Source organism: Vipera ursinii (assembly GCF_947247035.1).
Source record: "Vipera ursinii genome assembly, chromosome: 12".
Classification (NCBI taxonomy): Eukaryota; Metazoa; Chordata; class Lepidosauria; order Squamata; family Viperidae; genus Vipera; species Vipera ursinii.
In genome coordinates this window covers 4,888,059-4,910,986 of record NC_139525.1, presented here as the reverse complement: position 1 = coordinate 4,910,986, position 22,928 = coordinate 4,888,059, and the positions used below count along the sequence as shown (strand labels likewise).

Here is a 22,928-nt window from a genome sequence, read left to right as displayed (position 1 = left end):
GTCGAGTGATCGTCCACTAGGACTCCAAGGTCCCTCTCACAGTTACTGTTTTTGAGCCACGTCTGTACTTGTAACTTTGATTTTTCCTGCCTAAATGTAAAACTTTGCTTTTCTCCACACTGAAACTCAATTTTGTTGGATGGGGGCCCATTGTTCCAGTTTGTCGAGATCTTTTGGGATCCTGAGTTTGTCCTCTGGGGTGTTGGCTACGCCTGTCAGTTTGGTGTCATCTGCAAATTTGATGAGTTCCCCTTCAATTCCCTCATCTAAGTCATTAACAGAAAAACAGAGTTGGAAGGGACCTTGGAGGTCTTCTAGTCTAACCCCTTGCTATACCATTCCAGACAAGTGGCTGTCCATTCCTTCTTAAAAAGCCTCCAATTCTCTCCATTGGAAGAGAATTCCTTCATACTGTAAAGATTATGTAGTGGCTACGAGTATATGTATATGTAGTGGCTACAATACCCTCACAAAGAAGGGGTCAACTTATTTTCCAAAGCACCAGAAGACAAAAATGGATAGAATCTAATCAAGGAGAGAAGCAACCTGGAATTAAGGATAAACTTCCTAACACTGAGGACAATTAACCAGTGGAACAGCTGGCCTCCAGAAGTTCTAGGTGCTTCATCACTGGAGGTTTTTAAGAAAAGGTTGGATAGCCACTTGTCTGGAATGGTATAGGGCAGGGGTAGGCAACCTCAGCTCTTTTATGACTCATGGACTTCAACTCCCAGAATTCCTGAGCCAGCCATGCTGGCTCAGGAAGTCTGGGAGTTGAAGTCCATGAGTCATAAAAGAGCCAAGGTTGCCTATCCCTGGTATAGGGGGCTGGACTAGAAGACCTCCAAGGTCCCTTCCAGCTCTATTCTGATTAATTATGATTTAACTAACTGAATTAGTTCCAATAAGCCATAGGTTAGCATAATATATGAATTAAATGCTTGAGAAAAATGGAAATATAAATTAGATCCTTGTGAAAGAAAGTGATGGATAGAGACCGGGCTCAAGCATATTATTTGGTCTTGTGTCTTAAGTAAAAAGAGAAACGTTCAGAATATAAAATAATACATCACTTTATTAAAAATAATCACTTGAGTTCAACTGCAAAACAATTCTATGATTATGTTAAGTAATAGTACATCTAAAAAAATAAATCTCTCTTTAACACATGGGAATATAGCTTCTAAAGTCAACAATTTCATTTTTTGTTGTCAAAGATCAACAGTTATTATTTACAGCCCGGGTCATTAAAGCTCCGTTATTTCAGTGTGGATTTACACGCAACGTATGCACAGCTCATAAAAATTTCCCAGATGTGTTTGTGACATTAAAAAAGGTGGAAAAAAAAATCAACTATCGTGAAGAAAAAGCCCCAAATAGCTTCCCATATAAAACAAGTTCTTGTTATTCTCTAGGGTGAACAAAGGGATTAAAACGAAACCTGCAAAGATGTCGGAGGAACAACAGTGACACGCACCCCCCCACCCCCAAGAAAACTCTTTGCCTGGTTTTAACTGTTTTTTTCTTTAGTTCAGATCTCACCACAAAGGAAGAATAGCTGCCTTAAATTATGCCAGTTATAAATAACTGTAAAATAAGTGGGGCAGGTCAGGGAACCTTGCACGAGAAAAGCAAATTTACAAAAATGTTTTTTAAGAAATTGGCAACCATCCAGGAGTCCTTCCCCCCCCCCCAAAAAAAAGCTATCTGGCCTTGCTAAGCGGAAAGGGAAGTTTTTCCAGTGAGGTTAGCAGCATTCTGAATGAAGTTCAAACTGTCAGTTTCTGGTTCCCCCGGCCTATGCAATTGCCAAGTGTCCGGAGAAGTTGCAAATCTACCCCTTTGGGCTGAGAACTGCAAGTGTAATGTTCAACAAACACAAAACGAAAACGAGCAGCTGCAAACGCACCCACGCGCCCTTCTACAAAAGGGACCACGACACTTCTCCGCAATGCTTCGTGGCGACACCCATCTTGGTTTGTGCCACCAAAGTGTTTCTCTTAAAACAAGTTTCCAATAAATACGGAAGTAAATAAAATGCAGCGTTATTTTTATATTTTTTTTTAAAAAAAAGAAAAAGTAAGGTAAAACAGCTAAATCGTTTTTAGCAAGATGGCAATAACATACTACAGATTTATTACTGGGGGGGGGGGGGGAAAGGCACCTAAACATGTTGATTTTCCCTGATCAAGAAGGACAATATTAGGAAGAGGAGGAATAATTTAATCTCAAAAGGGGATTTATTATCCTCAAGTGCTTGAGAGATTTTTGCATCCTACGAATTTCAGAAAGGAGTCCCTGAAGTAAAATTAAAAACCACCGTCACATTTGTTCTTCTGGAATTGAAATGCATTAGCCAGTTCTCACTCTTTCCTCTATAATAAAGAGGCAACAGGGATTGGAATCAATTAGTGTTACATTCAGCTTATGTTTTGCTACCTAATATAATACCTAGTGCAAGGGGGAAACGCAGATAATCTGTGTCTCAACTTCTAAATTAAAGGATTGCATCCATTTCACAGGTATTCCCTCCACTTATTAGTATTATCTCAAAGCCGCATATACCAATATCAATCATCTACCCAATCCATCCTTTATTTCAGGGAAAAACCTGGTACACCAGAACAGCAGCTCAATTGTACACATAAATGATAAAAACTCAAAAAAGTCTGCTCACGTATCGCACTAATCTACGGAGGAAAATGAACGGGGATATGCAGGCTACCAAACTTATCTAAAACCGGTGTGTGGCTCTTTACCAAAAGTCAGGACTTTGCCGCGACGTCTGGATCCCAAAGCATCGGTTGCGATGCCTTTGTGCAAACTGGAATGTGAAACTAACCCAGGCTGTGGACTTCCATCCTAGTTTGTGCAATTCCAGTTACTCCCACCTACGAAGGTCACGCTAGAACCCCGATGAGCCTCGAACTGGGATAGAAAGGGGTATCAAGGTGATCCCTTATTTTCTTCAGCTAAGATGGTCAGGTCAAACAAAAAAAACCTGTGTGATTGGCACCTGGCTTCCTAGATACAGACCAAGGAAAGGGGATTTGGTTTGTAAAATAGAGAGTTATAGGTGCTGCCGTCCTTGGAGAATATCTAACCTTTGAATGGACAGGGAGGGGAGAATCAAGATCTACCTCTTCTGAAATATTCTTCACACCCTTTTCCATTCAGCTGCTTTCCGCTAAATTGTTGACCTTCTGTTTGGCTTATACTGCTTCGGACGGCAACAGGGATGGGCAGAAATCCAGAGAGTTACTGTTATTGCATGCCGACATAATAAAAAGAATGCAACTTTCAGACCGGCATCAGGAGCAAGTTTAACCATTCTAAGGGTCTTAAGGGGGAAAAAAGATCTGGTTAGTGCAGAGGTGGGCAACTCTGCCCACTTTACGATCTGTGGACTTCCAACTCCCAGAATTCCTCAGCCGAGAATTCTGGGAGTTGAAGTCCACAGGTGGTAAAGTCGGCAGAGGTGCCCACCCCTCTCAAGTTCTTGGGGTCCTTGGGTGCGTTCAGCTATAAACTTTACAAAAGGGGGGGGGGAATCCCTCAAAGATATTCTCCACAACTGAAAACATGACAAAACAATGAAAAGGTTCTGGCCACCCCCACCCCCACCCCCAACGTTAACCACACAATTGCAAGCTCTCCAATTCAGGCGCTCGGATTCAAAGTCCGTACAATGAATAAGTAGGATTGAAACCCAATCAACACCCTCTCGGATGATTCATACCACACAACCCGGTGCATCCAATTAAGAGCCGATTCTCGCTAAATGCATTCTGGAGGCGACACCTGCAAATCTGGGTCAGCTTTTGGGTTTTTTTTTTTTGTTTGTTTGTTTTTAATGGAATCTCTCACAACTGGCAAATCCTATTAGGGCATATAGATCTTCTGCCGGTTTGCAATGACCCCAGAGCACCAGGGGCATTTTTCCACCGTCTCCGCACAGTCTTGGCAAGCCACATGCCCGCAAGGAATGAGGACCATGGAGAGGGTCTTATCCATACAGATCTTACAGATCTTTTCTTCCTCCAGACGTTTCAGCTTCTCTTCTGTGCTGAGATCTGCTGGGCGGAAAAGAAAAAGAAAAAGAAAAGAAAAGAAAAGAAAAGAAAAGAAAAGAAAAGAAAAGAAAAGAAAAGAAAAGAAAAGAAAAGAAAAGAAAAGAAAAGAAAAGAAAAGAAAAAAAGAGATTTCATGAGACGCCTTATCCCAGAGGTGCTCTTTTCACGAAGCAACTGGACTTTCTTGTTTTGCTTTGAAGACGTTTCGCTTCTCATCCCAGGAGCTTCTTCAGCTCTGACTGGACGGTGAGGAAGTCGGAAGATTTATACTCCTTGCAGACAGCCGGTCATTTGCCTTCTTTTAGAGAGTCCTTGAGGCCACCTGGAGGCTTATCTGTGTCCTCAGGGTCACCTGAGTGGTGCAAATGGGCATGGAGCCGCCTTGGAGCTGCTGAAAGGAACGTGTTGTAGACTGGAGATAGATGAGGTCATATCCCTCCCCCTTTGTTGAGAGAGGGCTGTTCAGTTTTGACCTAAATGGCCTCTTTGACCCCTCTTTCAAACCAGATGTCCTCTCTGTGCCAAATATGGACTTTGCTGTCTTCGAAAGAGCAGCCTTGTGTCTTTTTCATGCAGATGGGTCTGCTGAATCTTATCCTGATGGGTTTGTACTCCAGCTGTCTGCAAGGAGTATAAATCCTTCCATTTCCCCCGCCATCTGGCCAGAGCTGAAGAAACTTCTTGGATGAGAAGCGAAACGTCTTCAAAGAAAAAAACAAGGAACTCCAGTTGGCTCTTGAAAAAGCACCTTTGGGACAACCAGGACCTGGAGGACGGAGAATCTCCACAGACATAAGATGCCTTCATCAAGGAGGACAAGAAAGCAGGCGCCCTTAATTGCAGGTGTTGGCAACAGAGAAATGGCTGGACTCCCAGCAAGTGGGAGTCATCAAACTGGGATCTGCCATAAAACTTAACATTACAGGTAGCCCTTGACTTACAACCCACAATTGACCCCAACATTTCTGCCGTTAAGCGAGACATTTGTTAAGCAAGCTTTGCTCCATTTTACGAACTTCCCTACCACCGCAATTAAGGGAACCGCTGCAGCTCTCAGATTAATAACACAGGCTGTTAAAAGCAAACCCGGCTTCCCCTACGGACTTTGCTTGCCGAAAGGTCGCAAAAGGGGATCATGTCACACACACACACACACACACACGGGATGCCACGACCTTCATAAATATGAACCAGTTGCCCAGCATCTGAATTTGGATCACATGGTGGTTAAGTTGAGGATTCCCTGTCCATTTCGGGTATAAAGGTGAAGAGTTTCTAATCTTTCCACGCTTGCAACACCAGACCCCCACCCCGGAAACAAAACTTCTGACCCCAAACTGGGTTTATCCTAGTCCCTTTCTCGCGTAGCGTAATTGGGTTTAGTCTATCTACAGGCACTGGGATCTTCAACAATCACCTTTCTGCAGATGCTTTTCTAAATACGTGCTGGGTGTATTTTCCCTCTGCGCCCCGATTAAGTCTGTGACCAGCGCCTCAACCGACCGGTAGCGCTGGGACGAAAGGCGGTATTTCCTCTCCACCGTTTTGCTAATTTCCTCTGCGCTGAATCCCATTTGCAACGCGCTCTGGGTCACCCGGCTTTGCAGATGCTCTTCGTCTGCAAAAAGGGAGAGACGAAAACCTCATGAAAAGCAAGACGACCCGACTGGGAGAGTTAAGAGCAGAGCTGCACTCACACGTTACACGAAACTCAAAAATACCGGCTGTCCCCGACTTAACAGTTTTTTTAAGCGACTGTACGAAGTTACCCTTGAAAAAAGTCACTTACGGCCGTTTTTCACACTTACGACCGTTCTGATCGTGTGATCCAAATTGGGACGCTCGGCAACCGGTTCATATTTATTGCTGTGTTGCTGTGTTCCCGCGGTCACGTGATCCCCTTCCAAACAAGCAAAGTCAAGGGGGGGAGGCAGTTTCACTTTACAACCGGGTTACTAATTTCGAGGATCCACTCCACAGCGGCGGCAAAGGTCGTAAAATGGGGCAAAACTCAATTAAATGTTTTGCTTAACAACAGAAAGGTTGGTGGTCGTTAAATCAAGGACTACCTGTACATATATCAACGGTTTGCAGACGAAACGATGGGGGAGGGATTTGGATCTGAGTTGGGTCCCATATCAATCAGAGTTTATTGCTCTCTAGAGCAGTGACCCACAGTTTCGGGTGAAGTTCAAAGCCAGGATTAAATATATATATATATTTGGTCTCAATTAGGTATCGTATTTTTATATAGTTCGTTCTAACCCGCAGCCATTTGTTGAGTAGCCGTTCAAAGTTAAAAGGGCCCCAAGAACAGTGGCTTACGACGAGTCCTGGGATTTACAACAGCCGTAGCATCCCACCCGGTCACATGATCAAAATTTAGTCGCTTTGGTAACCAGTACGGATTTACGACGGTTGCAGGATCCCGAGGTCATATGACCACGATCTGCAACATTTCCAGTCAAATTCCGACAAGTAAAGTCAAGGGGGGGGGGGGGGGCAAGCTGGATTCATTACTGACCGCTGTATGATTCCCTTAACAAGAGCAGCGATTCCCTTAATGGCAGAAGTCGTAAAATCAGTCGTGACTGATTTAATAACCATCTTGTTATGGAGACTCTGGTCTTAATTTGTGGTCATATGTCCTGGTCTTTACCTGCAGACCAAATTCCCAACTGGCATAGGAAAATGTTCACGAGATTTTATTAAGTTTTACTTGGGAAATTGATATTGTCGCCTACTTGCTCACGGCCACTCAAAGGCGGCTTACAGGAAATAAAAACATTAATATAAAAGAAATAAAAATAATAACAAAATAAAAATAATAAAATAACCCCATTATTCATTTAATTAATAATGACAGGACAGACCACTACATTCACTTCTACACCAGGATCTCCATACTATGCATTCTTGGGGATACAAAATTACTCCCTATTATTTCTGACAATGAGTCCCTATGATTAAATTAAAATAAGATGCAAAAAAAGGACTCTTGCTTCCTTCTAAATAATCAATATATTCTAACTAAGGTCCAGCATTTTACTTACAGTAATTTTCTGGCTACAAGTTTAAAATATCCTAAGATCAGGTCAATACTTACGTAGCACTAATTTACACTAATAGACTGAAAATTTTGCCAAATTAAACAAACCGCTGCATTTTTTTTCTTTCCTTTGCAAATTATTGGCAAACACAATTAGAAAAAAAAATGCAGATTAAGCAATTGAGCAGATCTGGAATTGACTCACGATGACAGCAAGTAATTAAAACTGATCACAATGGAATTACTTCAGAGTATACGTACCTTCAATAGCTAAAACTTCCTCAGGATCTTGTACCTAAATAAACAAATAAATGGTTTTTAAGAATGTAGCACTGGATTAGGATCAAATTTCTGCCTGTGTAAATGCGTGTGAAAAACCTGACCGAGTGTCACAATCCATAGCTTCTAGTACAGTTTATTTATGCTGACTTATCAACTTTACGGTCAAAAGCATTCTAGGACTTGAAGCCCACGGACCTTTTAAAGTTGTTGGGTTGAGAAATACTAGCTTATAAAGGTTACATAATAATAGGATGGGAAGGGGAGATGTGGTTTGAGGAAGGGGCTGAGCCAACATCTAGCTCAGACATATCAAACACAAGGCCCGGTGGCCAGATCCGGCCCGTCAAGTGGTCTCATGAGGCCCACAAAGCCATTATGGAAACAGTGAGGGAACGGCCACCTCTGCCTTGGCCCTGGCCCAGAGACCCTCCTTCTGCCAGAGAACCCCAGATCTGTCCCACTCCTGCCCAGGCCCCCATAGGCACCCTTAATGTGAACGATGTAGAGCTGGCCATACCCACCCAGTAGTTATAGTTATAGTTATAGTTTATTTGATTTATATACCGCCCTTCTCCTTGGTGGGACTCAGGGCGGTTTACAGGGCATATATAAAAAAGGACAATACAAAAATTAAAAAAGAATTAAACCCATGCCCGATTAAAACAGTAGTACAAATTAAAAACAATTAAAAACCCATAATCCCCCATCAGGCCAGACCAGCTAATTCGAACAGGTGGGTCTTCAGGCCCCGACGGAAAGTTCGGAGGTCTGGTGCCGACATCAGTAGGCCATACACACTTTAGCCACACCCACCCAGTAGGCCATGCCCACCAGGCCACACCCACCCGGCCCCGAGGGCAACCGCAATTGAGTTTGACACCCCCGTTTTAGGGCGCAGTGCTTATCTTGGTTTCTTAGCCCAAGGATCCGGAGACATTTCTGTTGTATGCCAAAGGTGCATGGAAAGGTGTTACCTTCCCACTGAAGTGGTACCTATTTATCTACTCGCATTAGCATGTTTTCAAACTGCTAGGTGGGCAGGAGCTGGAGCAAAGAACAGGACCTCACCCTGTCGTGCGGTGCCAGGGTCTCAAACCTGGGCTGCCAGCTCTCCAGATGACAATCTCAGCATCTTTAACGGCTGAGCCATTGTTCCCCCTTTTGCAAGCTCTTAAACTTAAGGGGAATATTTATAGCTGACCTATAAATCTCTAGGTCCTTCAATCCGGACTAGTGCATTCTCTTCTCTTCCTCCACCTCTGTCATCTAAACAGGCACATACAGGGCTCCCGACATCCTCAGGTGACAAATATCACAGTTTGCACTCGTCAATTCATTCCTGCGAGCAAATCGCCTAGACCGCTTGCCACCATCAACAGGAAAACAGGAATCAAATCAGTTAAACGTGGCCTTTTCCGTGGCAGCAATTAACCTTTTCAGCTGCGGATGGGAACGCCATCTGCTCACAGGAAGACAGCTGGAGAGACCGCAGGATAGTAACTCCAGCCTTTCTACTAATTTAATTGGCTCGGTGCATGCATGATTTAAAATCCACATTCATCCGAAAACAAGAGTCCCTGCAGAGTTGGCTCGAGTGCATGGCGGAAGCAAAGGGAAAGGAGAGAGAGAGAGAGAGAGAGAGAGAGAGAGAGAGAGAGAGAAAAGAGAGAAAGAAAAAGAGAGTGTGACAAAGAGGAAAAAGAGGGAGGAAAAAGAGAAAGAATGAGAAAGCGAAAGGAAAAAGAGACAGAAAATAGGAAGAGAAAGAGAGGAAAGGAAAGGAGGAAAGGAAAGGAAAGGAAAGGAAAGGAAAGGAAAGGAAAGGAAAGGAAAGGAAAGGAAAGGAAAGGAAAGGAAAGAAAGAAGAAAGAAAGAAGAAAGAAAGAAAGAAAGAAAGAGAAGGAAGGAAAGAAAGAAAGAAAGAAAGAAAGAAAGAAAGAAAGAAAGAAAGAAAGAGAAAGAAAGAAAGAAAGAAAGAAAGAAAGAAAGAAAGAAAGAAAGGAAGGAAGGAAGGAAGGAAGGAAGGAAGGAAGGAAGGAAGGAAGGAAGGAAGAAAGGAAGGTCTCTTTCCAAAAAAAGGGAGACACTCAGAAAAAAGCAGACTTACAGTTGATTCCTGTGGCAAAGGCATTAAATGAACTCTGTTCACAAAAGCCTGTCCCTTTTCTTCTCCCAGGTATTTGCAGCTAGGTACAAAAGGTTGGAACAAAATGAGCCAAGCTGAAGACACTGGAACAAAGCAGTCATCCAACTCACACATTACACTCAGTTAAGTTTTCGCTGGGGAACACACCACCCTGACCTGAACCCACACAACCCACTGTGCCCTCCAGCAGCTTGGATAGGCTGTGCATAGCTTCAAACCTGGATTCAGAAGAAATCTGATGAGGTGACGTCAGCATCTTTTCTGCGTTTCCCCCAAAGCATCCTTATGAACGTTAAGGAATAAGGATTCCTGCCTTGGACCTGGGTGTGGACTAGAAGACCTATGATTCTATGAGCAGCTTTTAATGTTAAACCATTGGCTCTTTAAAGCAGCTTCCCTTTTTCTAACGCTGACTGGCAGCTGTGGTTCCATCACGCCTGCTAGAGTTGTCCAGCGTAAGAAGAGTTGGAAGGGACCTTGAAGGTCTTCTAGTCCAACATTCTGCTCAAGTAGGAAGCCCTAGCACCATTTCAGACAAAGGGTTATTCAACCTCTTCTTAAAAGCCTCCAGTGATGGAGCATCCACAACTTCTGGAGGCAAGCCTTTCCGTTGATTCTTCTCACTCTCAGGAAATTTCTCCTTAATTCCAAGTTGCTTCTCTCCTTGGTTAGTCCCCATCCACTGTCTCTCATCTTGCCTTCTGGTGCTTTGGAGAATAGCTTGACCCCTTCTTCTTTGTGGCAGCCCCTCAAATACTGGAACGCTACTATCGTAGTGTCACCCTTAATCCTTCTTTTTACTAGACATACCCAATTCCTCCAAGCGTTCTTCATCGGTTTTAGCCCCCAAGCCCCAAGCAGCTCTTGGCTGCTCTTGTCCGCACTCTAGAAAGAGTCCAAAGTTTTTTCCACTTCTGACACATCTGGTTTTGAATATCCCCGAGCGAAGGATCAGGTAAACAATATTGCAAAGCAACCCTGAATCTAAGGTAGAATCTGAAAAAAATGAAATGTTCCTTACCCCGGATACCATCTTGCATGTTCCTCCCATGGATCGTCACCAGCCTTCCATGAGTTCAATCCACCACCGCAGGAGAAGCATTCCACACCATCGCCAATACCTGCGGGGGGGAAAAAGCATCTTTTTTTCACGAAAACAAGCTCTTGTCTGCAAATGTAATCCTTGACAAGACAAACAGTTCATTTCGCGACCGAAGATACATCATCACCAGGGGAAAAAAGTTGACTTAATGACCGTTTTTCACACAGCCATTGCAGCAATCCCATGATCATGTGATCAAAATTCAGATGACTCGTATTTATGACGGCCGCAGTGTCCCAGGGTCAGGCCATCACAGTTCATGACAAAGTCCGTGCGGAAGCCAGCTTCACATTTAACCATTATTAAATTTGATAACTGTAGTGATTCACACTTAACCTCCGCAGCCGAGAAAGATTGTAAGATGGGGCAAAATTCACTTAATGACGGTGACAATTTTGGGCTCAATGGTGGCCATTAAGCCCAGGATTATCTCTAAGGCGGTGTGTTGGGCTTGGCAGGATGGGATTGTGTGAAGCCAGCCAAGGAGACCCAGCCTTCACTTACCTAGGCTGTAGAAGCCTGCTTGAGCAAGCCACTCCTTGCTCATCGAGTAATTCCACACCCCGAAACTCTGGAGGCGCTTTGCAAAATCTGCCATTGAGGGGTTATGAGCAGTAGGAGGGGGAGGCGGTGGTGGCAGCGGCGGCACCCGGAGGACGTTGCTTCTGTCCAGCTGTGCATCCCCTGGCTGATTTGCAACGGTCCTAACATTTCCCACATCATATCCAAGGACGAAAAAGCATCTCGGGAAGTGGCGGCGGTGTTCCGACCAGGCCTGGTCCCCCAGTTCCCAGTTTTTCATCTTGCCCCCACAACAAAAGCACTCCACTTCATCCCCCACCCCTCGGTAATAGAGTCCAGCATTGGCCAGATCTTCTGGGGTAACCGGCACGTAGGGAGGCCAGGAGTGAAAAGATCTCAGCCGGACCTCTTCATTGCACATGGCCAGATTTTGGGGATACAGAGAGCCAGAGAGATCCACCACCTGCCTAGTTCTCAACAAGTAATCGGCCTCAAAATCGGAAGATAGATCAGAATCGGGTGTGACGGAGCTGGTGCCTTCTCCTCCAGGAGGACCGTTTGGGAGCCTGGAAAGTAGATGATGCTCTTCAAAGCTGCCATCGTTGATAAACCGGCAGTTTGGAGAAACATTTTTGTGCCTTCTAATTGCCGAGTCCCCCTCTTTCCATCCTTCTAGGGTTGCAAGGCAGCTAAAGCATCTGACTTGGTCTCCTTTCCCAGTGTAGAAGAAGCCCGCCTGGGCGAGTACCGAAGAAGGAACGGGACAGAGTCTTGGGAAATTGGCAAAGGTTCCTAGTCTGGAAGTCAACTGAGCCAGGTTTTGGGTGGGGTCCTCCGAAACGGGGCCATTACACGTCATCCCTCTTGAGAAAGGAGCTTCCTCCCGATTTCCTAAATAAACAAAACACCTGCATGGTTAGCGAGAGAGCGACACTGCGAAGATAATGCTTAAGTGTTAGCAGGACATCACTGGAAGGCAAAAGCACAAAATTGTCAAAGTTATTTTGGCCGTGTCCAAATTCATTGGAAAAAGCAATTACGTTGGGAAGAGTTAAGAGATAGAAGGGGACCAGGCCGCCAAAGAACACAGTGTGGCTGGACACCATCAAAGCTGACCCCAGCCAGAGGGCAAAAATTGAAGAAGTATCGCAAGATCGGAAGACGTGGAGAGACCTGGCCCGCAGAATCACCCAGACTTGGACACGACTGAATGGACAACATCAGCATAGTAGGACATCTTTAAAGCACCTTGAACATGGCATGGGGCCAGGCTACCTATGAAACTGTCTTCGTCCCACTACAGAATAACAGTGTTGGAAGTGACTTTGGAGATCTTCTGGACCAGGGGTCCCCAATCCCCGATCCGTGGACCGATACCGGGCCACAGCATGTCAGCAACCGCTTCGCACAAACAAGCAAAGCCCCATCGGCAGGATGCAGGCAGCCCACAAAACCACCCACTTCAAAAACTTTTCTCCACGGAACCGGTCCCCGTTGCCCCAAAGGTTGGGGACCTCTTTTCTACACCCAACCTCTGCTCACGCAGGAGACCCTACACCATTTCAGACAAATGGTTGTCCAACCTCTCCTTGAAAACCTACAGTGTTGGAGGACCCACAACTTCTGGAGGCAGGTCGTTCCACTGGTTAATTGTTCTCACTGTTAGGAAATTCCTCCTTAGTTCTAGGTTGCTTCTCTCCTTGATTGGATTCCATCCGTTGCTTCTCGTCCTGCCTTCTGGCGCTTTGGAGAACACATTACATCTCCCATCCCACTTTTTTTTCCTTTTTAATCCCATTTATATCCCGCCCTTCTCCGAAGACTCAGGGCGGCTTACAATCTAAAGGCACAAATCAATGTGCTTAGCAATAGCCTTCATTCTATATATATGCCTGCTTATTAGGGCTTTCACACACACCCCAAGCGGCATTGTTACAAAGTCAGCTTATTGCCCCAACAATCTGGGTCCTCATTTTACCTACCTTGGAAGGATGGAAGGCTGAGTCAACCTTGAGCCTGGTGGGACTCGAACCTGCACTAATTGCAGGCAGCTGGTGTTACTTAAAGAGTAACACCAAGGCTCTTTCACTTGCCCAGGCAGGGAAGGGGTGTTGCAAATTCCCTAAATTAAAGGATTCAAACTGGGGGTGTGTGTGTGTCCAGGAAGAGAGCCTTCTCTGCCATTGCCCACCTCTTCCCCCCCCCCGAGAAGTGAAGTGAGCCCCCATTCTACTGGCCTTCAGAAGAGGGATTCAAACATGCATCTGCAACCTGGCGTGGGGAGTACAGAGGACCACCATCCATAGGGCTGGCTAGAATCCTGAAAGCCCTCCCTTCGCCTTTTTTTAGCTAATTTCAGCAGCATCGCACTGTCCTTGCCTCCTTCTACATTTTAAATTTTTATGTATACTTTTACAGTTTTTTTATATTTTAACATTTTATGCTACACCGCCCAGCCAATCTGTCTGTCTGTCTGTGTGTGTGTGTGTGTGTGTGTGTATGTTCCAAAATGTGAAAAAATATTTCATTTCATTTATTCTTTTATTTATTAAATTTGCTAAGCACATTGATTTGTGCTTAGATTGTAAGCCGCCCTGAATCTTCGGAGAAGGGCGGGATATAAATGGGATTAAAAAAAAATTTCTATGCCGCCCAACTCCTCTACAAGGTGACCCTGGTTGGCTTATCAATCAATTTTGCATTTAAAATCGCATTTTTGTTTTATTTAAAAACCTCCTGAAAAGAAGCATCTTTCTCCGTCCTCAAGCGAAGCTGGCCTTACGGGAAACTTGACATTTTTTTAAAATGGCCAAAGTTCAGTTCCCCCCCCCCCAACTCCTGACCATCCTGGATGAAGATTGCAGATTTTTGTTTTCCCCTCTTGTCAGCTGACAAAATGGGGGGGGAAAGCCAGTCTGAAAAGATTTGGAAATTTCCTACAGCAAACTCCCACCACACGTGACTAAAAAGGGGATGGGGTTGCCTTCTTTCCTGGCCCTTTCCCGGATTTTGTCTTAACACCCGGGTCAAATCTAATTTAAAATAAATAAATCCTTAACATACCTCTTGTATTGTTGTGTTTTTTTTAAAAAAAGGGGGAATTACAAGGTTTCCCCCCCCCCTTCTTGCCATATTAGTTTCTAGGGATTGCTTAGGAAAAAAAAATAAGCAGGAAATGATGCGTGTAGTAATGAAAACGTGGGCGGTTCCACCAATCTCTATGCTCAATTTTATTGCAGGAAGAACTTTGTTCAGTAACTCCACTGGGTTACAGCTGAAGATATTTACAAGCTGTCAAGCAGGCATCCCTAAAGCCACAAATCCCTCAATTAAGCTGGCAGGTGAAATCAACCAAGGGCAAAAGCGTTCCCACGTACAAGCCAACACACACACACACACACACACACACACACAAGGCACCTCTGCCCCAGCCAAAAGGCCCCTATTTTGCTTTAACACCAAGGGCAAAAGCGTTCCCACGTACAAGCCAACACACACACACACACACACACACACACACAACACACACACACACACACACCCAAGACAAGGTACCTCTGCCCCGGCCAAAAGACCCCTATTTTGCTTCAACCAAGGGCAAAAGCGTTCCCACGTACAAGCCAACACACACACCGAGACAAGGTACCTCTGTCCCGGCCAAAAGACCCCTATTTTGCTTTAACACCAAGGGCAAAAGCGTTCCCACGCACAAGCCAACAAACACAGACACGAGACAAGGCACCTCTGCCCCGGCCAAAAGGCCCCTATTTTGCTTCAACCAAGGGCAAAAGCGTTCCCACGTACAAGCCAACACACACACCGAGACAAGGTACCTCTGTCCCGGCCAAAAGACCCCTATTTTGCTTTAACACCAAGGGCAAAAGCGTTCCCACGCACAAGCCAACAAACACAGACACGAGACAAGGCACCTCTGCCCCGGCCAAAAGGCCCCTATTTTGCTTCAACCAAGGGCAAAAGCGTTCCCACGTACAAGCCAACACACACACCGAGACAAGGTACCTCTGTCCCGGCCAAAAGACCCCTATTTTGCTTTAACACCAAGGGCAAAAGCGTTCCCACGCACAAGCCAACAAACACAGACACGAGACAAGGCACCTCTGCCCCGGCCAAAAGGCCCCTATTTTGCTTCAACCAAGGGCAAAAGCGTTCCCACGTACAAGCCAACACACACACCGAGACAAGGTACCTCTGTCCCGGCCAAAAGACCCCTATTTTGCTTTAACACCAAGGGCAAAAGCGTTCCCACGCACAAGCCAACAAACACAGACACGAGACAAGGCACCTCTGCCCCGGCCAAAAGGCCCCTATTTTGCTTCAACCAAGGGCAAAAGCGTTCCCACGTACAAGCCAACACACACACCGAGACAAGGTACCTCTGTCCCGGCCAAAAGACCCCTATTTTGCTTTAACACCAAGGGCAAAAGCGTTCCCACGCACAAGCCAAAAAACACAGACACGAGACAAGGCACCTCTGCCCCGGCCAAAAGGCCCCTATTTTGCTTCAACCAAGGGCAAAAGCGTTCCCACGTACAAGCCAACACACACACCGAGACAAGGTACCTCTGTCCCGGCCAAAAGACCCCTATTTTGCTTTAACACCAAGGGCAAAAGCGTTCCCACGCACAAGCCAACAAACACAGACACGAGACAAGGCACCTCTGCCCCGGCCAAAAGGCCCCTATTTTGCTTCAACCAAGGGCAAAAGCGTTCCCACGTACAAGCCAACACACACACCGAGACAAGGTACCTCTGTCCCGGCCAAAAGACCCCTATTTTGCTTTAACACCAAGGGCAAAAGCGTTCCCACGCACAAGCCAACAAACACAGACACGAGACAAGGCACCTCTGCCCCGGCCAAAAGGCCCCTATTTTGCTTCAACCAAGGGCAAAAGCGTTCCCACGTACAAGCCAACACACACACCGAGACAAGGTACCTCTGTCCCGGCCAAAAGACCCCTATTTTGCTTTAACACCAAGGGCAAAAGCGTTCCCACGCACAAGCCAACAAACACAGACACGAGACAAGGCACCTCTGCCCCGGCCAAAAGGCCCCTATTTTGCTTCAACCAAGGGCAAAAGCGTTCCCACGTACAAGCCAACACACACACCGAGACAAGGTACCTCTGTCCCGGCCAAAAGACCCCTATTTTGCTTTAACACCAAGGGCAAAAGCGTTCCCACGCACAAGCCAACAAACACAGACACGAGACAAGGCACCTCTGCCCCGGCCAAAAGGCCCCTATTTTGCTTCAACCAAGGGCAAAAGCGTTCCCACGTACAAGCCAACACACACACCGAGACAAGGTACCTCTGTCCCGGCCAAAAGACCCCTATTTTGCTTTAACACCAAGGGCAAAAGCGTTCCCACGCACAAGCCAACAAACACAGACACGAGACAAGGCACCTCTGCCCCGGCCAAAAGGCCCCTATTTTGCTTCAACCAAGGGCAAAAGCGTTCCCACGTACAAGCCAACACACACACGAAAGACAAGGTACCTCCTCTGCCCCGGCCAAAAGGCCCCTATTTTGCTTTCTCTTTTCTCATTCCCTCTTTCTCTCGGCACCATCTTCACCAAAGCTGGGAAACGAAACCTACCGCAGGAGGCAAAGGTGGGAACCCGCGTGGCCGCTTTTGCTTTCCCACGCGCAAGAGGAGCCAGAAAGCGGCGCGCAAGGAACCGCGGGGTTAGAGAGCTTTCCGGCCCTTCCCTTTCGACCGAGCCAGGCTCGGCAAGGTGAAAGAGGTTCAAGCCGTCCGAGAAGGACGCGATTCGAAGTGTGTGTGTGTGCGTGGGGGGGGGGGGCATTTTGCCCGCAAGAAACCGGCCTTCCAGCCATTCCCACGACCCGCCGCGCCCACGCGTCCAAAAAAAAAAAAAAAAGTCCCAGATCCGGGAGGAGGAAGGAGAGAGCCAGGCAGGACCCGGGGCTGGAAGCTCTCCCCCTTCCCACGGCAGGAAAAAAAAAAAAACCCGTCAAAGCAACCCCGCATTTGGGAAAAGCGAAGGAAAAGCCCGGGGGTTGCAAAGCCCGTGCCCCGCAGCCCGCAGGCTCCCGGCCGGGGAGGATGGGGATGGGTGTTCCCGGCGCCAAGGGCGCCCCCTGCCCCTCGCCCGCCACTTACCCCACTTCTCCGGGCCACCCTCCGCCGGGAACGCGCTCGGCTGCCCGGAAAATGGCTGCTGGGCCGCCCTTCTTCCCTCCGCCGCCGCCGCCCCGAGGAGGAGGAGGAGGAGGAGGAGGAGGAGGAGGAAGCGCCGCCCCGCGGGCTCCGGGAGGAGCTGCCGGAGCATCGGGCGCCCCGGCGGGCGGAGGACTCGCCGACTGCCCCGGCTTGGCTTGCGGCGCTTCGGAACGTCCCCTTGGAAAATTGCATTTTGGAGCCCCGACTTTTGGCTTCCCCGGCCCCCTTAACTCGGGTTGCAGAAGCCCGCGGACCCGGGAAGCAAGGCGACGCGCGTTCACACGTGCGAGCTTGCATAGCGCCCCGCCCCCAGCCTGGAAGGCGCCCGCTGCAACGGGACGGGTGGAGCGCGTAGGATTCCACCCACCCACCAGCCTTGCTTATCCCCACCGAAGGAGTGGGGGGGCACGTGACACCTCTCCCGCGCCGACTCTGGTCTTGGGAATGTCTAGGGAGATTCTGGGTCAATCCAGGTCCTGGTTGTCTCAAAGGTGTTTACCACCCACCCACCCACCTTCTCCACAAGGCTACTGGACTTCCTTGTTTTCCTGTCTTGGGAATGGCAACATCCAAGATTGCCAAAAAAAAAACACCAAAAAGGGGGGATCATGGGCTGGAGGAAACGTTGCAAGGGGCTAAAGCTTGGACACCCCCCCCCCAAATTTGTTGGGGTTGGCTGGTTTGGAAACACCGATTGCGGCTTTCCCAGGTGATGCACGGCTCGTCGGGATTCATCCCGTGGCCTTCCCGAGCCCCCTCCCCATGAGGACGCCCCCCCCACTTCAGCAGGTTTCGCCAAAGGGGGGGTTCGCTTGAATGGAGAGAGACCCCATCCAGATGTCTCCCCAAACCACGCAAACACCCTCCCCCCCAAAAAAAGGTGAATTCCCCCAACATAAAATCTTAAATCTGTTCTTTTTTTTTCTTCTGCTCGCTGGCTGGATTTGAACCCTGCACCGGCCTCACACCGATCCGTTTTGCCCGCTGCAGGGCGCGTACAGCAGCCTGTCTTTCAACCCGAGCCGCTTTTTTTTCTTTTGTTTAAAGCGGCTTGAACTTCAAACTCCCAGAATCCCCCAGCCTGGCAACGCTGGGAGTTGGAAGTCCAAAGCTCTCAAAAGGAGTTCCGATGGAGACAAAAACCCACGGATGCAACGGACCCCTCTCCCACCCCATCCCCCACATCAGTGTTTCCCAACCTTAGGAACTTGAAGATGCGTGGACTTCAACTCCCAGAATTCCCCAGCCAGCTGGCTGGGGAATTCTGGGAGTTGAAGTCCACGCATCTTCAAGTTCCTAAGGTTGGGAAACGCTGCCCCACATCATAGGGTGCTTCAACATCCCCATCTCCCTGTTTAATGTCGCCGATCCGGACACAACACAGATGACTCCTGGCCAATGCTTTCATGCGAACAATCCCCGGGTGTCCCTCGTGTAGTTCTTGGATGACCTTGTCCCTATGCTTCTCTGGCACTACTACTACCCTGTTTCCCCATAGTAGACACCCTAAGTGTGATGACATTTCATCCCTTCTTCTGACGTATGGCGCAAATTTGGGGTCTGGGCTTTCCTTTGACCAACCCCCTTGGACCCGTGCTGCTACTCTGCTTAGTATTGGGTCCTTGCTGGTGGCAGTGGCAATGTCCCTGGCCGTCAGAGGGCATGCTGGGAGTTCTTGTAGTGTGAAGATCTGGCCCACTGGAGCTGGGTCCGTGTCTGTGACTGGTAGGGGTAGCCTGCTTAAGGCGTCTGCATGGCCCATTTCCTTCCCTGGTCTATGTTTGATGGAAAATGTATATGCGGATAAGAAGATTGACCATCTCAGCATTCTGGGTGACATAATCTGGGGAGTCTGTTTGTCGGTTGGGAACAACCCTAAGAGGGGTTTGTGGTCTGTGAATATTGTGAAGTTCCTACCATAAAGGTAATTGTGGAACTGCCACGATTGCCAGTGCTTCTTTGTCGATTTGTGCATAATTCCTCTCTGCCTTGGTCAGAGTTCTGGAATAGTATGCTATAGGCCTTTGCTCCCCATTGCTATCCATGTGGCTGATCACTGCCCCCACCCCGTATGGTGATGCATCGCATGCTAAGTATATTGGTTTGCCCTCGATGAAGTGGGTGAGTGTGGACCTACTGGACAGTATGTCCTTCAGTGTTTGGAAACTCCGTTTGTGTTGTTCCTGCCACTGCCAGGTGGTTTTTTTTTTGTCAAGTAGGGAAGGAAAGCCATGGCAAATCTAGACAGCACACTAAAAAGCAGAGACATCACCCTGTCAACAAAAGTGCGTATAGTCAAGGCTATGGTCTTCCCAGTTGCAATGTATGGCAGTGAAAGCTGGACCATAAGAAAGGCTGAGCGCCAAAGAATGGAGGCCTTTGAACTCTGGTGCTGGAGAAGACTCCTGCGAGTCCCTTGGACTGCAAGGCGATCAAACCGGTCAGTCCTAGAGGAGATCAACCCTGACTGCTCTTTAGAAGGCCAGATCCTGAAGTTGAAACTCAAATCCTTTGGCCACCTAATGAGAAGGAAGGAAGGACTCATTGGAGAAGAGCCTAATGCTGGGAAAGATTGAGGGCAAGAGAAGAAGGGGACGACAGAGAATGAGGTGGCTGGATGGAGTCACTGAAGCAGTAGGCATGAGCTTAGATGGACTCCAGAAGATGGTAGAGGACAGGAAGGCCTGGAGGAATGTTGTCCATAGGGTCGCGATGAGTCGGACACAACTTCGCAGCTAACAACAACAACAAAGTCTGTGTAGTGGTTCAGCTATGGCTGCTTTGTGTGGTAAGAATGTATGGTAAAAATTTATGAGAACTAAAAATGCTTAGAGTTCTGCTTTATTTTTTGGTTCTGGAGCTAATTTGATTGCCTTAATTTTTCCCTCAGTAGGATGTATGCCTTTTAGGATACAATCCTGTATCCTAAAAATTCAGTGGATTTTACCCCAATGGAGCATTTTTCTTTTTTTAATTTGAGCCGTTCTACCGGTTCCAGCACTCCCTGGCCTACTAATTTGTCTAACTCTGCCTCAATTTTTTGTTTGAGTGCAAAGGGTACCCTTCTGGCCTTAAGCCTGATGGGGCTCACTGCTGGATCCAGGTTAAAGTTAATGGGGGGGGGTCCCTTGTACTTCCCCAAGGAGCCATTGAATACATTTGTGTAGCTGTCGCAGACGGATTTGAGGGTTCGGTGTTGTACTGTGTTAATTCCCCCGACCCATATGCCTAAGGGACTGAACCAGTTGAGGCCGATCAAGCTGGTTCTCTGACCCTCGGTGACTAGGAGGTCTAGTGGCCCCTTAAATCCCTTAAAACAAACGTTGATGGTGACCTTCCCCTTTACTCTTATGGGTGTCCTCTGGAAATCTGCTAACTGTATTTGTGTGCGTTTAATGGGAACTCGCTGCCCGCTTCTGGCTTCTATGTGTGCCAGTGTGTCCCCCGAAATGATGGACACTGATGCCCCGGAATCAACTTCCATTCTGCAGGGAATGCCCTGCAGTCGGGACCTCAATTTTTAATTTGGGGCTTAATAACTGGTTAATGACCACCCGCTTTCCCAGGCTATTGCTCTGTGCCTGTGGCCTGTGGGTCTATTTGCCACTTTTGTGGGGGGTTACCTTACCTGTGGCCCAGGCGTCGATGTCGTGGAGTTGATTGTCTCGTGGTCTGCCTCTGCAAATTATTTGGATGTGGCCGGTTTTTCCGCAGTTGCGGCATTTTGCGTTGCGGAACCTGCAGGTTGCCCGGGGGTGGTTGCCTCCGCAGCTTCCGCACTTAGCTTCGGGGTCTCTCTGTCGGCTCGGACCCTCCCTCGGTAGTCTGTGCAGTTGCGGTGGTGGTTGTCTCCTGAGGCGGTCGGCGCCTTCCGAATGGTTGTTCCTTGCTAGAATTTTACCGAGTCTCCGGGTGATCTCGTCGATGCCCGTTTTCCACCGGTAGTCCTCCTCCCCACCGTCCACATGGCTCTCATGGTTGATTTCACCCGCTGCGCCATTGCTGTTGTGGGGAGGGTCGCGTTTCCCTGTGGATTCGTACGTGAGCAGTTCATCCAGAACTTCTTGTAAGTTTCCGGTGGGCTTCGCGATGATTCTGTTTTGTAATTGTTCATCGCGTAGCCCTAGGACCACTCTGTCCCTGATTCGCACTTCCAGGTTGTCGTATTTACAACGGCGTGCAGCTTCCCTTACTGCGGCCACAAATTCGGTTATAGATTCGCCCGGCTTCTGGTTCCTCTTTTCGAAAATCCTTCTCCAGAAGAGCTCCGACCTCTTGGGGGTGAAGTGCTCCTTGAGTTTGGCTAAGAGTTCGGTGTACGACACGCTGGCAACGGCGGCCGGTTGGCACAACCCCACGGCGACCCGGTAGACTGGTGTGCCGCTGATTGTTAGGAGCGCTGCAGCTTTCTTCCGGTCATCGGTTATGCCATTCACCAACATGTACCCCTCGACCTGGCCGACATACTCGTCCCAGTCCTCTGGGTGTCTGGGGTCAAATTCCTTTACTGAGCCGACTTGAGCCATGCCTACTTCCCGTCCGCGATTCGGCGCCGCTGGGCTGAAGACACGCTGTGTGGCTGACGGCTATTCGAATTTCCCGCTCTGCGCGCTCCTTGCTTCTGCGCCTTTTCTCCGCTGTTCTGCCGCAATCCCACCTTCGTGGCCACTGTTGTGTCTGGATGGGCGACAATAACCGGGAGACGGGTTCAGGTTACCTTGCTTGATTGACTGCACGTGGAGACCTGGGACTGGCAAGTCCCGGGTAGCTTTTCTGGCCAGCAGCCGCTGGACACTAGCCAACCCCCTGGCTGGAATCTCCCGCCTTGCCTCGGGCACCCAACCCGGGGTCCAGGAATTCCCGCCAGGAGGAGTGACCAATCCCAGGCTGATTAACTATGTAGATAACCCCGACGAACCTAATGCACGCTCCCTTGACTCGGGAGAATCCGATGGCTCGTGGAAACCGGCTTACCACCCGTCAATCCGGGATTGGAGGCTTCGCCCAGCGCCCCATTTAACGCAGTGTTTCCCAACCTTAGGAACTTGAAGATGCGTGGACTTCAACTCCCAGAATTCCCCAGCCAGCTATGCTGGCTGGGGAATTCTGGGAGTTGAAGTCCACGCATCTTCAAGTTCCTAAGGTTGGGAAACACTGATGTGGGGGATGGGGTGGGAGAGGGGTCCGTTGCATCCGTGGGTTTTTGTCTCCATCTGGCTGGGGAATTCTGGGAGTTGAAGTCCACGCATCTTCAAGTTCCTAAGGTTGGGAAACACTGATGTGGGGGATGGGGTGGGAGAGGGGTCCGTTGCATCCGTGGGTTTTTGTCTCCATCTGGCTGGGGAATTCTGGGAGTTGAAGTCCACGCATCTTCAAGTTCCCAAGGTTGGGAAACGCTGATTTAACGGACAGCCGAGAGAACCGGATTGATTCTTGGGTTGACCTATCCAGCTTTTCTTTCTCACCCTCCCTCTCCTGCCTTTCGGCTCGCTGGGAGGAATCCTGGTTGCTGTTTGACGTCGCCGCCGCCGCCGCTTTCCTCGTGCTTC

At 48.2% G+C, this 22,928-nt stretch overlaps 1 protein-coding gene across 5 annotated transcripts; it reads right to left on the bottom strand.

Moving 5' to 3' along the window:
• Positions 1-1,057: 1,057 nt before the first annotated feature.
• XIAP (X-linked inhibitor of apoptosis) lies at positions 1,058-21,135 on the bottom strand. Of its 5 annotated transcripts, none has more exons than XM_083371814.1 (8): positions 21,008-21,135; positions 11,157-12,065; positions 10,572-10,671; positions 9,512-9,590; positions 7,384-7,417; positions 5,863-5,973; positions 5,491-5,691; positions 1,058-4,073 (listed from the first exon to the last, which is right to left on the bottom strand). In XM_083371814.1, exons 2-8 carry the CDS (start codon positions 12,031-12,033, stop codon positions 3,883-3,885), a joined length of 1,593 nt encoding a protein of 530 aa, XP_083227940.1. In that variant the 5' UTR covers positions 12,034-12,065; positions 21,008-21,135; the 3' UTR covers positions 1,058-3,882. The 5 variants fall into 5 exon arrangements, with proteins under 5 accessions (XP_083227940.1, XP_083227939.1, XP_083227941.1 ...); XM_083371813.1 differs by lacking the exon at positions 21,008-21,135 and adding an exon at positions 17,320-17,405; XM_083371815.1 differs by lacking the exon at positions 21,008-21,135 and adding an exon at positions 16,692-16,724.
• Between the last annotated feature and the right edge of the window lie 1,793 nt (positions 21,136-22,928).